Source organism: Epinephelus moara, chromosome 20, assembly GCF_006386435.1.
Source record: "Epinephelus moara isolate mb chromosome 20, YSFRI_EMoa_1.0, whole genome shotgun sequence".
Lineage (NCBI taxonomy): Eukaryota > Metazoa > Chordata > Actinopteri > Perciformes > Serranidae > Epinephelus > Epinephelus moara.
Genome location: NC_065525.1, coordinates 38144313 through 38161921, shown reverse-complemented (window position 1 = coordinate 38161921; position 17609 = coordinate 38144313). Strand labels below are relative to the sequence as shown.

The following is a 17609-nucleotide window of genomic DNA, read 5'->3' as shown; positions in this document are numbered from 1 at the left end:
ACCTTAATGTCATACAGTGATCTCCAACAGGAAAATAAAGCCGCTATATCACTCTCTTAAAAGCCAGACTCCATTGAGAAAAACAGTGATTTAACAAATTTAAACACAGGAGCTACTGGTGTAGTGCTGCCTCAATCAGTCAGTTACTTTGTGCTATTTTCCAAGTTTGGGAACTTAAAGGGTTAGTTTGGATTCACTGAAATCACACATTAACACAAACTAATGAACTAATCAAGGCAGCAGTAGACCAGCAGCTCCCATATTCACCAAACTAAAATTAATGCTTTTCTAAATGGAGTCTGGTAGCTTTGACAAGAGCATAAATGAGGAATTGAAGCCGTTAACAGCTTCCCTTTCGGAACAGGCTGTCATATGGAAAGGTAAAGCAGTGAAAATATTCTAAATATAGCGTTTTGAAGTGGCTAAAATAAGTTTTGTCGCTGCTCCTGTCCACAGCTGTATGTTGGTTAGCTGTCATGTCAGACTCCAGCCTGCTTCTCCAATAAGTATCTCATACAACCCCACTTCAATAGATCCGACTCTTGACTGCAGTGTTACCATGACGTCGTCCTGTCTCCTGACTGTAAACACTGTCTGTGTGGAGCAGTTTATAATTTCTCAGCTTCAAACTCTGTCAGATCAGCAGACCCAGAGATATACTCTTTTTATTCCACACATTCTCCTCCCTGGTCAAGACCTTGCACCTTCATTACCCACAATGCACCTTGGACATTTATCAGACTCTCACAGATCCCTCTGGAGACACTTAAGACTTAATACCACTTTTAAAATTCGTAGAGCTGATCTGGAGAATCACTGGAGTTCATCTTTGATCTCGAACATGTTGCAGTGAGTGATGTGCAGCTCTGAAGCTCGACTCCGTCAGCGAGCTGCCGCCACTGACAGGATCGTTGTCAGTGTGTGACTCCAGCGCTGTACCTGAACAGGTGCCTTTAGAGTCCCATCTTTCTCTCTGCAGCCCACTCAGGACGCCGCCGTGCTCATGGGCTCTTCAGTTTATTTTTTAAAGTTTTTCCCGCTCTCAGATCTGTCACACATTCAGCCGTCACTTTTGCATTTTAAGTCGAGGATCCTGAGTTTTATTGAGCGTCGTGTTGTCAGAGGAAAGTGAACCGCGAGAACTGTGAAGCTTCGATGGTCGACAGACGGAGGTGAAACAGCTGCCAGATCATTTTAATGTGTGTGTGTGTGTTTCGGTGTGTGTGCGTGTGTGCGAGTAGAGTCAGTGTTAATCATGGTCATCGTGGTAACAGCCGACAGACATAAAAGGTTAAAAGAACAATTCCGAATTTTGGTAAATCCTCTTCTTCTCTTTCTCTCAGAGTCACATATTCAGATTGATACCACTCTGATGAAGCTACAGCCAACAGCTGCTTAGCTTAGCTTAGCTTAGCTTAGCTTAGCTTAGCATAAATACTGGAAACAGGGGAAATAGTTAGCTTAGCTTAGCATTACTATTGTTAACGGGAAGGAAACCCTGGATATATTAAGAGTCCAGGATACAGCATTGACGGCAGGCCCCCTGTCATTCCCATAAAAGTTGTTCAGTGGTGCATGAAGCGAAAAAAGCTCTTATTTCCGTGGTATTAAAATCACCCGGATGATCAGCACTGCTTCCGCATCATTGGGCCCATGGAGCAGGGGCACCTAAGACTTATGGCTGCTGAGCACGCCCAAGTGGCTGACTTCCAGTTTAGCACGTTGCTAACTTGAATGGGGAAAAAACAGCTTAATCTTGCAGCTCTTTTAGACTTTTCAAATGTTACACAGGGGTTGTGACGTTAAAAAAAAAAAAGTATACACTGAAGTGTCTGGGGGAAAATTTTTTGGGGCCCAATAGCATCGTGTGACGGACCCCAGAAATTACAGTATTACTGTTTGTGTCTGTTTGAGCCTGGTGCACTTCTGGGGGTCTGGTGGAAACAGCTAGCTTAGCTTTTCATTAAGATTGGAAACAGGTGGACGCAGCTATCTTAGCTTAGCATCAAGACTAGAAACAGGGAAACAGATTAGCTTATCTTAGCTTAGCTTAGCTTATCTTAGCGTTAAGACCGTAACTAGGGGAAACAGCAAACCTAGCTTAGCATAAACACTTGAAACAGGAGGAAACAGCTAGCCTGGTTCTGTCTAAAGGTAACAAAACCCACCTAAACTGATAAATAAGTAAATTTCCTGTTTTTAATAGGTGTCATCACTTCAAGTCACCACATACCCACATACCCAGATCAGCCGTTTATCTCAAAACCAATTGGCATGTTTAGGGGGCTTTGGTGTTGCTGGCAGATATCCAGGCCATGACTTCTTTTTCTGTGTACTGGTTATTGTTTATAGTCTGATTAGCTAGGCTACTTAAGTGTAGGTGTTGTAGGTCCAGGCAACATTTGGGCTAATCTCTGTTAGTCATGTGTTAGTCGATGGGTTCCCAGATTGCTTTTCAGCCAACGCATTTGGCCTGGTTTGCTCTCCACACATCCTGTTTAGCCGCATGACACCAAAGCTCGTTCACATTTGATTGGTCAATATTACTCAGACTACAAATGACAACCAGAATGCCTCCGATACCAAAATCTTGTCTTGTTGCCTACAGATTACGCATAAAAGTGCAGAATCTGTTTATAGAGATTGGATAGACGTTAAAACTGCACATAGCCTTGTTAAATAAACTGTTAGTTGTAGTATAGTTTAATACATTAAATAAGAAATATATTTGACACTTTGATTTGTTTGTTTATTAAAGGATGAGATTGTTAAATCAGTGAGCTTTAGAGGAGCTGGTAGGTGGATTTTTTTTTTTTTTTTTTACCTTTGAACAAAGCCAGGCTAGCTGTTTCCCCATTTCCAGTCTTTATGTGAAGCTAGTCTCCAGTCTTTATGATAAGCTAGCTGTTTCCCTGTTGCTAGTCTTTATGCTAAAGCTGTTGTCTGTAGCTTCATATTTAGAGTACAGTTGAGAGAAAGAGGATTTCACTAAATGTTGAACTGTCCCTTTAACAATGATTCACAGTTTTTAAGTTAACAGTCATCACAGGGAGCTGGTTCTCCTACAGACAGTGAAAACTCACTCAGGCTACGTTCATGAAGGCTAACAACCATATAACTTCACATCAAACATTCCTGCAATACCCTCCTCCTCCTCCTCTTCTTCATCCCGCCTGACGTGTGATTTCACTTTTAGCTCAACGTGCGAAGGGGAAATGTTAGAATTCAAATGACAGTCTGAAAATCCTCGTACTGTTGGACACATACATTTGTCAGAGTAGTTGAATATGCAGTTTCGCTTCACGGTTTGCGGTTGAAAGTTTTTAAGATGACTTTTTTGGAAAGGGTGTGTACATTGAAGGTTTTTAACGCTTTAAATGTTTTTCCCCTCATATCGGGCATTTGGTTTGTATAGTCTATAGCTCTAACTGATAATTGCAGCTGTGGTGTATGTACTGTATATTCAGTCAGAGTCTTCAGAGCACCCGGCTAAAGTATCATCTGTTGGAAGGACACAATTTTTGCGACTATTTATATTTCCTACATTCTGTATTCAATCCTGACGCATTTCAGGCAATGCAATTTTACAGTTGTTTGTACCTTTGCAAAAAAAATTAAATAAAGAAAATGATAAAGAACCTGGTTTGCTTTGAATTTGATCCTCGTAAATTAAAAGTGAAGACATGGAGAGCTTTTTATCTTTTTATCAATACATCTGTACAAATGAAAAATAGTAACACGAGCTAACAAACACATTAAATATACATTTTCAAAATGGCAGTTTTTATAAAAAGAATTAAATTATCCGTACACACTTATAAAAATGACCTTTGCAATCATTTTATACACAGAACGATATTCACCAAACAAGCTGAGGATCAAATTATTCTCACAAATATTTACATTTGGCAGTTTTATGTACATTTGACTTGTTACCGTGTTGCATCATCATCATCGGGCTCAAAATGAAAAACATTCAATCTGAACTGAAACTCTCTCAAAGTGTATTTTAACTTCCAGATGTCTGCAGAGGTTTCCTGTCAAGTTTCACATTTTCAGGTGTGAGCTGCTGGAGACGTCTGCAGGATCCAGGTGCGAGTAAACTGTTAATAAAGTGTGGTGCTGTTAGTCCAGAGGCTCCTGTTTGATCCGGATCGGGGTGCTGGTGATGGACTGGCTGTGCCTCAAGTCCCGACACAGGACGTACTCGCTAAATTGGGAGGAGTCGACGCCCCCACCACAGGACGCCTTCATGGTGAAGCCCTTCTGAAACAGACGCTCCAGGACCTGCAGACAGATACACAGATAGTGAGCAGCTGTTTGAGTACAGATGTAGTCCATGTGTTATACAGATGAACAGGTGTAGTATAGTAGTCCAGGTGTATTAAAGATGTAGTACAGATGCAGCATACATGTATTGCACATGTAAAACAGGTGTAATACAGATGAAGTACAGATGTAGTACAGATGTAGTACAGATCAAGTACAGGTGTGAGCTGATGTAGTCCAGGTGTAGCACTGACCTGCACAGAGTTGAGCCTGCAGTATCCGTTTAGTGGGAAGCGGATGACATGGGTGGGGTCCTGATTCCAGCCGGCGTTGACAGAGTTACACATGACATCTCCGGTCTCTGGGAAGATCTCCTCGATCAGGACCTTTTCTCCACTCAGAGCAATCCTCTCGCCAAGATCTGGCGTGATGCGAACTACCAGACATTCGCAGGGCGTTGCCCGCTGGGCCTCTCGCTCTGCCTGCCAGCGCTCCAACTCCCGCACCATCGGAGTCAGCTGGTAGTACCGAGCCTCCTCGTACAGCTGGGGGAAGTCCTGACAAAGACACAGCCAGGGGACGGGGTTAGAGATGGGACCACCTGAAGACAACTTACAGTCATTCCCTGGAGAGGCAATGTAACCATGACAATGATCACTGTCATCATGTGACCATGTCAAGACACTCTGTAACCATGTGAACATGACAACCCTCAATGAAACCATGTAACCATGACAAGACACAATGTAACCATGACAACGCTCACTGTAACCATGTAACCAAACAATGCACACTGTAACCATGTAACCATGACAACGCACACTGTAACCATGTAACCATGACAACGCTCACTGTAACCATGTAATCATGACAACCCTCACTGTAACCATGACAAGACACACTGTAACCACAACAACGCTCACTGTAACCATGTAACCATGACAACGCACACTGTAACCATGACAAGACTCACAGTAACCATGTAACCATGACAAGACACACTGTAACCATGTAACCATGACAACGCTCACTGTAACCATGACAACGCACACTGTAACCATGACAAGACACACTGTAACCATGTAACCATGACAACGCTCACTGTAACCATGTAACCATGACAACGCTCACTGTAACCATGATAACGCTCAGTGTAACCATGTTACCATGACAAGACACACTGTAACCATGTAACCATGACAAGACACTGTAACCATGACAAGGCTCACTGTAACCATGACAACGCTAACTGTAACCATGACAAGGCTCACTGTAACCATGACAACACTCACTGTAACCCTGTAACCATGACAAGACTCACTGTAACCATGACAACACTCACCGTAACCATGACAAGACTCACTGTAACCATGACAACACACACTGTAACCATGATATAAACCTGAGCTGACCTCTGCTCCTAGTCACCATCAGTGACTTGTTAACAGATATAAACCTGAGCTGTAAGGAAGCGTCACTTCTGTGTCATTATAACTCCTCTCACTGAGCTGATTGCTGCTTTCTCCTCCGGTGAAACACAGAAAGAGAAGCTTTTTACTCCACACTGCTGCTGACAGAGAGCTGCTGTTGGCCCCAGGCCTCACGCTGTATCAAAGCCTCGCCTCCTTCACTCCTCCTCCTCCTCCTCACCCCCTCCTCACCCCCCCACCACAGACTGGAAGCGAGGCATAGATGTGTTTTATAAAGAGGGGTTGTGTCTGCGGGGCTTTTTAGTCATTCTGAGCAGAATAACAGAGGCAGCACTCGCTAACTACAGGGAGGATGATGAGAGGGATGCAATATGCCCCCCCCCCCCCCCCCCACCACACACACACACACACACACACACACACACACACACACACTAATTTAGTAAAACACACACTGTGCTGTAAGCAACACTGGATGGATCTCTGCAGCCGGCGGTGCTGATTAAAGTGTCAGAATGTGTTCAAAGACTCGCTGCTGTTTGTTAAAGCTAACGAACACAAATCAGATGTTTGACCTGAAGGTCGTTCTTTTTTTTTTTTTAACTACATCTTTGAGACTACAGCTCGTTATTACACACACAGATTACAGCTTATCATTACACACAGTGCTGAAACTTCCTAAAGGCGACAGGCGCCACCAGCAGGGGATCCAAAAGATCTGATGCTAACGGTTGGGCTGTATTCGGGGGTCTACATCTAGTTGTGGTAATGCAGTTCACCTTCATGTGTTCATCAGAGAGGTTTCACAGTCAGAACATGCTGGAGCATTGATGGGTACGGTGGAGAACACACAAGATAAAATGATAACAGCTGTTTAAATGTGTTTCTCATTAGCTTGTTTTCTTGTTGGTAAAAATATGGTAAATATAGACGGGGGGCTAAGACCAGGGTTCAACATTGACTCTAATGCAATCGTTTAGATTTCCTTCATTTTCAGGCTGGTTTTGTGGATTTGGAGCTAAATGTTGTGCCTGGGGCACGTCGTGTATTAATGATACTCGTTACCTGGAGAGGTTGGAAAAAGATATACGTTTCTTCCCTGTTCCAAAACCAAAATCAAACCCTGAAAAGTGTAGGGTTAGCTAGCTAGCTACTGAAGATATAGCCTACTGAATGTATACACATGCTGCTTTTGCTTTTTAATGATTATAACAGTGAAACAAAGACCGACCCTGCTGTACAGGAACCAGTGAAGGGAAGCAGGGAAACTTTGCTCATATTCAACCAGCTGTGTGTCATCGCAGTGTGTGCAGATGAACGTTCGGGTGCTGGCAGCAACACGGGAGTGAAGCCAATCACAGTTCATCTGCACACACTGTGATGCCACACAGCTGGTTCAGTATCAGCAAAGTTTCTGTAGCCTATAGTTGGGCTTTAGCTTCTAACTAGCTTTGTCTTTTTAACCTGTTGTTGCTGCTGAATCAGTTTGACATCCTGGATATATCCTTCAAACACACACTGTAGACCCCTCTGTCTGCTTCTCTCTGGAATCACTCTTTCAGTTTTCCAAAAATATGATATTTCTTCAGTTAGTTACAGTGTGAGCTCCATGCTTACTGTGACAGCTTGTTGGAGCATCACAAAGGGGCGGGGCTTAGTGAAGGGTCTTGCATCATTATCACTTTGTGTCTGCAAGTGTCTTTCTCTTTCTGTTGCTGTGTTTAATTGTACTGCCTAGTCTATCATTACATCATCCTTAATTTATATTATTTAGCTGTCACACTAGCATTCTGACTCTTTTTATATCTTGTCTGTACTTTTATTTTATGCATTTACTGTATTTCAGTGTGCAAGACCTCAGGAAAGACGAGAGGCATCCTCGAGTAATAACAATAAACTTCATGAGTCTGTCTGTCTGTGACCCTCTGACCTGAGATCGGTTTTTCAGCACACATATTTGGGCATTATTTTGGGGAAACAAAAAGAAGAAAGAACGTAAAAAAAACATGAGGAAGAGACGACGATAAACATTCAGCACATTGCCAGCACCAACGGCCGTTGTGTGTTTCAAACCAAACATGCATCAGTGGCACATTAAATAAAGAGCAGCTCATACTTAAATTCTGACTGAATTAGAGAGAAACCTCCTTTCCACCTTATCACCGTCTTATCTTTTGTCTCCCATCAAATCATTAATCCCTGAATCAATCCATCCTTCCCTGAATGTACCAATGCCCAAATCAGTCCATCAACCCCTTAATCCATCTATCAATCCATTAATCCATCCATCAACCCCCAAATCAATCCATATGTCCAGCTTCATGTGTGTCAGACAAGAGGTCAGACTACATGGGTCAAAGTTCAGATGCGTAAAGCTTCACACTGTACCAGTCATGTTACAGTAACATTAATGAAACTCTCTTTAGAGTATCTGAACATTATCAGTTTAATGTCTCGGTTCAGAACAGACATAAATCTTTGATATGTTAAGTTTAGATGTTAAACAGCTTCAGATTATTACGATCATATTCATGGTTTCTTTGTGACAGTTTTCCAGTGAAAGTACCTTGAAGTCTTCAGGCAGCAGCAGCTTGCAGGTCCGCAGGAAGCTGAGGATGTAGCGGAAGATGTCTCCGTCTCTGTCGATGAAGTAGTGCTGCTTCAGACTGTCCAACACGATGGGCTCGGTGCCGTTAAACAGACGACTGATCCTGCAGAGACGCAGAGTCACAGAGCTGAGGGCTAAACCTATACAAGAACCTCAAGATACTGGATATATATATATGAATCTCTTTGAAAATGGACATTTGTAATCATGACTGTTCTGTTTTTCAGAATCAAATAATCAAGAGAACAATCTGCAAATTTATAAATTAGAGAAATAATCTCTTTCTTTAGCTACAGCCCTAAAAATCAATTAATACTAAACACACATCATTTCATGTCTCATCATTCATCAGCTCATAATTCAGTTGACTGTGTGAGAGGACTTTGTTAAAGCTGCAGGATCTGTTGTTTCCTCTAAAGAGGAAAATGTTCCACACTTAATGTCTCAGTTAAACTCAGCGAAGTGCTGACGTCTACACATCTGTTTGCACAGAGACTCTGCAGGATGAGGAGTTTTTGACCTCGGGTCAGTCCTTCCTGCAGGCCTCCTCATCACCTCCTCTTTCTGTCTCTGTCCTCCAAAACCCAATTAAATTCTCCCTTTTCTCCTCCTGTCTCTGACACGACTCCGTCTTTATCCTCACAGAGTGGAAACACAAAGAACGAGGGACAGGAAGTTAATAAGCTGAGACTATTCTGCTGCCTTTAGTGCTTTTATTATAATTGAACAGTCACATTCTTCGTGTACGGTGAGTCTGTGTGCACAGAAACAGAAATACACATTGTGCTCAGACAGCAGTGAGAGGAAACTACATTTCCCAGATAACTGTTTCAGCTGTGACGTGAGCATGCTAGAGTGGAGCTGATTTATCTCAGAGTACAGAAACAGAAAGTTAACTTCAAGTCTTCAGAGCAGTCACATGACTCAGTGACTCTGAACCCTGCTGCTGTTCACACCTGGTCATGTCACAAATTAAAAGTTGGTCTTACCTGGACTCGGGGTATTTGGTGAGTGTCGCCAGGCTGCTGGTGTACATGTGCCCTCCCACGTCGATGTGCACGGGGGCGTTGGCCTTGGTGAGCTGGGCGGGGGACGGGATGCCCTGAGCGGTCATGGGGGACACAGGTGAGCGGCTCAGAGACATCCTGGACATGCTCCGCCCCTCCTGCGACAGGTGAGAACAGGGTTATTACATGGAAACCACAGTTAGCTATGATTTTTGTCAGAACATCAACGAACACCACTGACCACTCGGTGAGTTTCATGGCTTTGAAAACCAAAGTTTAGGGTGGTTTAGGACAGGTTCACACATGGCCATAGGCAGCAGCGTTAAGCCAGGCAGGGCGTAACACTGCTGGGGAGTCACCTCACTGCTCTGGACTCTGCTAGTTTCTTTTTAAACTTTATTTCCCAGAAGCCCCTGGTGCAGATCGACTGGTCTGAACTCGGAAGTGTCAGTGAAACAAAATCCTGCACCTCCTCTTGGTTCTGTTTTCAGGCTTTAGAAGATCTATCCCGACAGGAGACGTTGGCCAATCACAGGTCTTTAACATGCACTTGGAGTGAACATTGTTGTGCCAACATATTTACTGTCATACAGCTGATTATTAATAATAAATATAACCCTCCTCCATCAGTGAAGCTTCACTACAGTCAACCAGGAAACAGACTAAACTCACAGTTCAACTAAAAAGTCTGTGGACACCACGAGGTTAACGACCATTGTTAACACACAGAAATACAACAACCTGAGACTTTACAAATAAAGTATCACCACGGCAACCAATGATGTCCTACTATAACCAGTCCAGTAAATGTAGAGGTCACCTGTTGGTCACATGACACTGATACTGTAACTACATGAAGCTGAGAGATTGCAGTGGTAGTGCTGTACTGTAGTATCAGTGAAGTGGTGGATGATGTGATGTTAATGGAGGGTGCGGCAGACTGATGAAACAGAGGATGACCTGGGGTAGGTGGGGGTGGGGGGGTTGCCTTACTCTGGATTAATTGAACCCCCCTCCTCCTCCTCCTCCTCCTCACAGTAGGTTTGTGGGTTGTAAAGAGGAGCTTTGAAGCATGAAAGGTGAACAGGAGGCGGCTGCAGCTTTCAGTGTCTCTGCCCCACGGCCGGCACGCTGCCCCGGGCCAAACTGACAAACACTGCCCCCCCTCTCCTCTCTCCTCTCCTCCCTCTGTCTGTCTGTCTGCAGCCGTTCAGCTGCACCAGGCTCAATGTTAAAATCACAGGAAATAACAGAGTGCAGGTTTATGCTGATTACAGGCTCCACATATAAAGTCACACAGTGTAATTATTATATAAATTATCTCAGGGCTGAGACACATTTCAATCAGCTGAGTGATCTGCAGGAGGCCATCACATCTTTAAGAGTCAACACACAGCAAATAAATCAAGACAGCAGACAGACAGACAGACAGACAGACAGGAAGCTGCAGTCACTCAGTGTGATGGACAGGTCTGTAAACACACACTCGCGCGCACGCACACACACACACACACCTCAGTCGGCTGATGAGAGAAAGTTTCAGGAAAACAACAGCTGATGAAAAAGCAGGTTTTCAAAGTAAACCTCTGAACTATCCATCAACTCATGCTGCCTGTGGGACACACAGAGACCTGTTTCAGCGTCTGTGGTCCTGCACACCTGGTCCTAATGAGCGCCGCTCGAGCTTGTGTGGGAACAACGCCACACGCCAGACTCCATTTTGAAACCTCAACATTTAACGCGGCCTTGCTAATAAGCAGACGTTGAGTGTGGCCTCACCCGATTTAAGAGTGTTTTTCTGTAGTGTACGGCCTTCTGGTCAATTCGGCATATGACTAGTCTACGAATTAAAGCTTAGTTTTGATAAATTTTACTTTTACCGCAGACCCACACTGATCTCTGCCGTTTAAAACGGCGTGTTCGCGGGGGAAAGATGGCCGGAAAAACAAGCTAGCCAGCAGCAAAAGTTCAAGTTTTATTGAAATTGGCTCTGTTTTGGAACAAATAATGCATGCCGAATTAAATACTGTTTGAAGCCATTACAGAAAATATCAAGCGCTGTTGTATTTCTTGTACATAAGTGTGCAGATACCAACAAAGACTTAAAATGGTGGTATTTTAAAAAGGAGTTTGGTGAAACAGCGCATATCGGGGCCAGTCGAAACCCCGGGGAATGTCCTCGGGATTTCGGGGTTTTACAACGTAAACGTGAAAACTTTGCGTGTAAATCTCACGTTAAGATGTGCGTGGCGTGCTCGGCGTAAAGCAGCGTGCTCTTACCTGAGAGGACACCGACACAGACGACATGGAGACCGGCGTCTGTCTGCTCCGTCCCGGGGTTTGAAATGTGCGGATACCGGCTGGTCTTCAGTTCACGTCCTCGCCAGGCTGTCTCCTCCGGTGTGTGTGTGCGTGTGAGAGAGTGTGTGTGTGAAGCAGAAGGAGGTGAACAAGCCTGTCCGTGTCTCCTCCAGAAGAATAAAGAGGAGGGCTGAAAGAGGAGCAGGGAGCCCGGGGCCCTTCAGACCCCCGGGGGCAGGATTAGGTTACAATAACGCGGGGCGGTTTATTCTTTTCTCTCGCTCGCCCCAACTCGTTTCTGTCAACCGAGGACAGAAAATAGATCCTCCGCCTGCTGTGACAGAAAGATGATTTATCAGAAGAATTAAATATCCATCAATAACGCGAGGCTGTGGACATAAATCCGTCCTGTTGTCTTCACACTGGGTTCAGTCTGGAGCTGCTGTCTCTTCCTCCTCCTGTCTGCCTGCACATCCACGTCTCTCTGCCGACCTCTCATATATTTTAGCAACATCAAACATCCCTCTGGCTCTGGAGCCAAATGACGTCTATCGTCATGCATTATGCCCCTCCAGCAGCCTGCGGCCAAATGCGCCATTTCAATTATTGCGCACTGGTAGATGGAGATGTGCGCCGGGGGGCTGCGCACACAGATCCGTTTAATTCTCCTCATCTCTCGGCTCAGTCTGAAGCGTCTCCGTGCTGCTGCAGCTGCAGCTGCTGCTGCTGATGCGTCTGTGATGATGAGGAGGAAGAAGGCTGAAAGTCAGCAAAGCTTTGGTCCGTTCATCTGCAGGAACCATTTTGTGCTGCGGTGCGCGCGGCTTTACGCAGAGACACCGAGCCGGGATGTGATGTGTCCGTGTGGCTGCTGGCTGTCACATCCATCCACTCAGACTCCCATCACCTGTACTGCTGCAGCTACACACACACACACACACACACACACACACACACACACACACACACACACACACACACACACCAGTCTGATTTAAATCTGTAGAAGTAAATGAATTAATGTCACAACTGATATAAAAAAGCTTTGTCTTGTTTTAAGGTGAAGTACAGATGAAACTGTTTCACTGTGAGTGTCATGTTGTATGTCACGTGATGTCCTGTCAGTAATTCAGTGTGCAGAATTTCTGTCACGGCTACAACTGACACAGTATCATACTTAAACCTTCATGAATATGGCAGCTTGGCTCTGATTCATATGTGAAATATTCTGATGTTGTCAGGAGTTTTTTTTCTCTTTAAATGCTCTGTGGTTTTAAATCAAGTGAAGTTAAAGTTGCACTAATCATTGTACAAGAGAGCAACAAAACAGTCACTCTGAAGACAGTGAACGCACCACGCAGAGCAACAGAACAGCAAATAAACAATAACTGACACATGCAGAGAAACAATAAACATACAACACAAATAAAACTTGAGATATCAAACACATGAGCTGCAGCACTGAGCTGTGAGACACAACTACTGATGATCAAACCACACAGTTCAGAAAACATATGTTCATGATGTTCATACAATCACAGCTGATCATTGCACCCTGAGGACAGACGAGTCAATAATTGAAGAAATAAATACAACAAATAGAAACATATTGCGCAGATTAAAAGAGTTTGAGCTTTCAGAAACCTTCAGACTTTGTGAAACCTGTAACTTTGTGCTCACTGTCGCCCCCTGCAGAGGAACCAGTGGTTCCCACCATGAGGCTCGCGCTCCCTCAGAGGGTCTCCAGGTAAATCTGAGGGTCCACAGCTGATAACAAGACATGTTATTTCTATGTTTTTCATGAGTTAATCAAATTCATTCATTCATTCATTTTTCGTAACAGCTTATCCTGTTAGGGATCACAGGGGGGCTGGAGTCTATCCCAGCTGACACTGGATAGGACAGGACATAGTCACCAGACTATCACAGGGCTGACACATAGAGACAGACAACCATTCACACTCACATTCACACCTACGGACAATTTAGAGTCACCAATTAACCTGCATGTCTTTGGACTGTGGGAGGAAGCTGGAGCACCTGGAGGAAACCCACGCTGACATGGGGAGAACATGCACACAGAAGGGCTCCCCCACCCTGGGTTTGAAACCATATCTGTGGTTTGAAGACCTGGTGCTGGACTGTGTGAGGGGTTTCCCTGTGACACACTGTGATACAACAGGGGCTGATGGGAAACTCGTATGTTACTGAGACACACTGAACAAGTTACATTAAACACACACACACACACACACACACACACACACACACACACACAGCCCGCAGCAGCAGCTCCTTCACTGACTTGATTCTGTCTCTAATTAAAGAAGCCTGCAGTTACTTCAATTAGACGAAGAACGAGAGGAGCGTGTTGGAATTTAAAGATTTAAATATCTCCTAAACCCGCCAGAGGCACCACCAGGCTCCTACTCTGTGACTCCTCTTTATACAGCGAGGAAGAGGGGAGGAGGGGAGGAAGAGGAGCAGGGGAGGAGGGCGAGGAAGAGGGGAGGATGCGGAGGCGAGGATCAAGGGAGTAGGATAAGGAGGGGCAGAGGAAAAGGGACAGAAGGGGAGGGGAGGAAGAGGAGGACGAGGAGGATGAAGATGAGGAATGGCGGAAGAGTTGAGAAGAGAGGAGGAAGAGGAGGGATCGATAAGGAGAGGAGGATGAAGAGAGAAGAACAACGAGGGAAGGATGAGTAGGGGAAGAAGAGGAGGATAAAGAAGAGAGCAAGATGGAGGGAGGATTAAAAGGGGAGGATGAAGAGAGGAGAAAGAGGAGGGGGGAGGAAGAGGAGGAGGAGCAGAGGAAGAGGGAAAGAAGAGGAGGGGAGGATAAAGAGGGGGGAAGAGCAGGGAAGGAGGAAGAGGAGGGGAGGATGAAGAGGACAGGAGGAGAAAGAGACAAGGATCAAGGGAGGAGGAGGATAAGGAGGGGAGGAAGAAGAGGGAAAGAGGAAGAGGAGAGGTGGATGAAGAGAGAGGAAGAGGAGGGGAGGAAGAGTAAGGTTGGTGAGAAATTTGAGTATAAGGAGGAAAGGAGGAAGAGAAGGGGAAGATAAAGAGAGGAGGATGAGAAGAGAAGAACGAAGAGGGGAGGAAGATGAAGCGAGGAGGAGGGGAGGAAAAGGAGGGAAGGATAAAGAAGGAGTAAGAGGAGGGAAGAATGAGGAGGGGACGAGAACGAAGAGAGGAGGAAGAGAGGAGTAGAGTGGGGTTCGGGTTGTCCGTCCCTTTACCCTTCTGTCCCATTCTTGTGAATATGAAATCTCAAGAACACTTTGAGGGAATTTCTTCAAATGTGGCACAAACGTCCACCGTGAGTCAAGGATGAACTGATTGGAAATTGGTGGTCAAAGGTCAAAGGTCACTGTGACCTCACAAAACATGTTTTTGGCCTTAAGATTTCATACACTAATAAAAAAAGTTCACACAAATGTTTCCAGTTTAACACAATTTAAAAACGTGGGTGAAACTTTGAATGTTAAATATTAAAGGTTTCACCTGCAGTTCCTGCGGCTGCCGCTAGATGTCACTGAAGAGTCACATTTTAGTGATGAAGAGGAGTCTGCTGATCAACCCATCTTCTTCCTCCTCCTCCAAATCACATCACGATGTCACTGACATGTTCCTTCATCACCATCAACACACACATCGTCCTGCTTGTACTCTCTACAGCACCAAATGTAGATTAATCCGCTGCTGAAAATAGTCCCCAACAAAGTCACCTCTTCCTTATTTAAACATAATAAATAAATAGTGACATCATCATCTCTGTCAAGGGAGAATTCATGGCTGAGCTGTAGGATTACATTATACAGGTGTACCTAATAAAGTGGCCACTGAGTGTAGTTCAGCTGGAGTGCCTTTAATTCAAAGGCTCAGTGTGACTGTCAGTGTTTGATCCTCGTCATGTGCTCGATCCTGGAGGGAAACTGAAACATTAAAGACAGAAGACATTTATTGATCTGATGATAAACTTAGTGTCATTGACAAATAAAAACCATCAGGTCTCAGTTTGTGGATAAAAAGACACATTTATTAATATTCACATGAAGGTGAAATGGCAGTGTTAAGGCTTCGAGGTCGTCTCCGTATGTCCATCTGACGTCAGCTGATTCACTCTCACAGAGGCACAACGTGTCACCTGTTTCCATCACGTCCACTCAGTCTGGAAGTTTAAAGACAGTCTCAGGTACAGAAACAGACTGCGTCCACATTTAAACACATCTTTGTCCCTTTGTGTCACACTGAGGATTAAACTCCAGTTTGTTTCAGAGAAAACTGAACTGTAATAAAACACGACGTCATGTGTCTCTCTCCTGTAAAGAGACAAAGAAAAGGAGACGTAACTGTCTTTATGTCGTGTCAGGTGTGTCTCTGTGGACAGACGTCTCTACCGTCTCAGTTAGACGTGTTCATGTGGACAAAGAATCAGAGAAAAGAATCTAAAACAAACTTCACAGAAGTCATTAAAGCAAAAAAACAGAAGACAAGATGTCCAAACTGTCCACAGCTGGATCGACAGATGTCCACTACATGAGGACAGATTTAAAATGATCATGATTGTTGTTCTGGTGATGATTAACCCCTCCATACCCACTCCTATCCACATGGTCTCTTTGGGTGTTTTCACATAGTCCTTTTAGAACAAACAGATCTCAGTCCTCTTAAAGTGGACCAACAGAAAAGGGACTCAGTCCTCTTTGTGTTCACACTATAGCCTATATTTAATATACTGATGTAGTTTGGTTTTTACTTTGACGTGGCGCTGCCGTGCGGTTATGAAGCCCCTCGCTTTCAGATGAACTTAATATTGGAAGGAAACCTTAGTGTTTCTGTGCTGTAGACTTTTGCTGTTTGATGTGTTCTACAGTCCACATCTGGAGACGTGCAGTATCTTCTGTGGACCAAACCACTCCTCGTCCTGCATCCTTGCAAGCGTTACGGCCGATGTGGTTTCATCTGTTTTTCAAGAGTCCCAGGTCAACAGGATGTGATCTAGAGGGCTCAATACAACGGCAGAGAGCAAAGTGAACCTGGAGCGCTTTGTGCTCACAAGGCACAGGTTAAGTGAACTGGTCTGAGTTCTGTTCGCTTCAGATGGATTTGAGTTCTGTTTGCTTCAGAGGGGTCTGAGTTCTGTTCACTTCATATGGGTCTGAGTTCTGTTCACTTCATATGGGTTTGAGTTCTGTTTGCTTCAAAGGGGTCTGAGTTCTGTTCGCTTCAAAGGGGTCTGAGTTCTGTTCGCTGCAGAGGGGTCTGAGTTCTGTTTGCTTCAAAGGGGTCTGAGTTCTGTTCGCTTCAGAGGGGTCTGACTTCTGTTCGCTTCAAAGGGGTCTGAGTTCTGTTTGCTTCAAAGGGGTCTGACTTCTGTTCGCTTCAGAGGGGTCTGACTTCTGTTCGCTTCAAAGGGGTCTGACTTCTGTTCGCTTCAAAGGGGTCTGACTTCTGTTCGCTTCAGAGGGGTCTGAGTTCTGTTCGCTTCAAAGGGGTCTGAGTTCTGTTTGCTTCAAAGGGGTCTGACTTCTGTTCGCTTCAGAGGGGTCTGACTTCTGTTCGCTTCAAAGGGGTCTGACTTCTGTTCGCTTCAGAGGGGTCTGAGTTCTGTTCGCTTCAAAGGGGTCTGAGTTCTGTTTGCTTCAAAGGGGTCTGACTTCTGTTCGCTTCAGAGGGGTCTGAGTTCTGTTCACTTCATATGGGTTTGAGTTCTGTTCGCTGCAGAGGGGTCTGAGTTCTGTTCGCTTCAAAGGGGTCTGACTTCTGTTCGCTGCAGAGGGGTCTGACTTCTGTTTGCTTCAAAGGGGTCTGACTTCTGTTCGCTGCAGAGGGGTCTGAGTTCTGTTCACTTCATATGGGTTTGAGTTCTGTTCGCTTCAGAGGGGTCTGACTTCTGTTCGCTTCAAAGGGGTCTGACTTCTGTTCGCTTCAAAGGGGTCTGAGTTCTGTTCACTTCAAAGGGGTCTGAGTTCTGTTCGCTGCAGAGGG

The 17609-nt window shown here is 44.8% G+C and overlaps 1 protein-coding gene across 1 annotated transcript; it reads right to left on the bottom strand.

The window, feature by feature from the left end:
• Positions 1–64: 64 nt before the first annotated feature.
• LOC126407810 (BTB/POZ domain-containing protein kctd15) lies at positions 65–12423 on the bottom strand. The gene is made up of 5 exons (XM_050073034.1): positions 11595–12423; positions 9297–9472; positions 8266–8410; positions 4524–4826; positions 65–4287 (listed from the first exon to the last, which is right to left on the bottom strand). Exons 1-5 carry the CDS (start codon positions 11619–11621, stop codon positions 4126–4128), a joined length of 813 nt encoding a protein of 270 aa, XP_049928991.1. The 5' UTR covers positions 11622–12423; the 3' UTR covers positions 65–4125.
• Positions 12424–17609: the final 5186 nt, after the last annotated feature.

What these genes read in the sequence shown, in the direction of transcription:
- LOC126407810 (XM_050073034.1), bottom strand. Translation starts at nt 11,621, where the DNA reads ATGTCGTCTGTGTCGGTGTCCTCTCAG. An exon ending in ACCAAATACCCCGAGTCCAG is followed by an intron (nt 8,411 to 9,296) that starts GTAAGACCAACT and finishes GCGTCTCTGCAG; the next exon opens with GATCAGTCGTCTGTTTAACG. An exon ending in GCAGGCTCAACTCTGTGCAG is followed by an intron (nt 4,288 to 4,523) that starts GTCAGTGCTACA and finishes ATCTGTCTGCAG; the next exon opens with GTCCTGGAGCGTCTGTTTCA.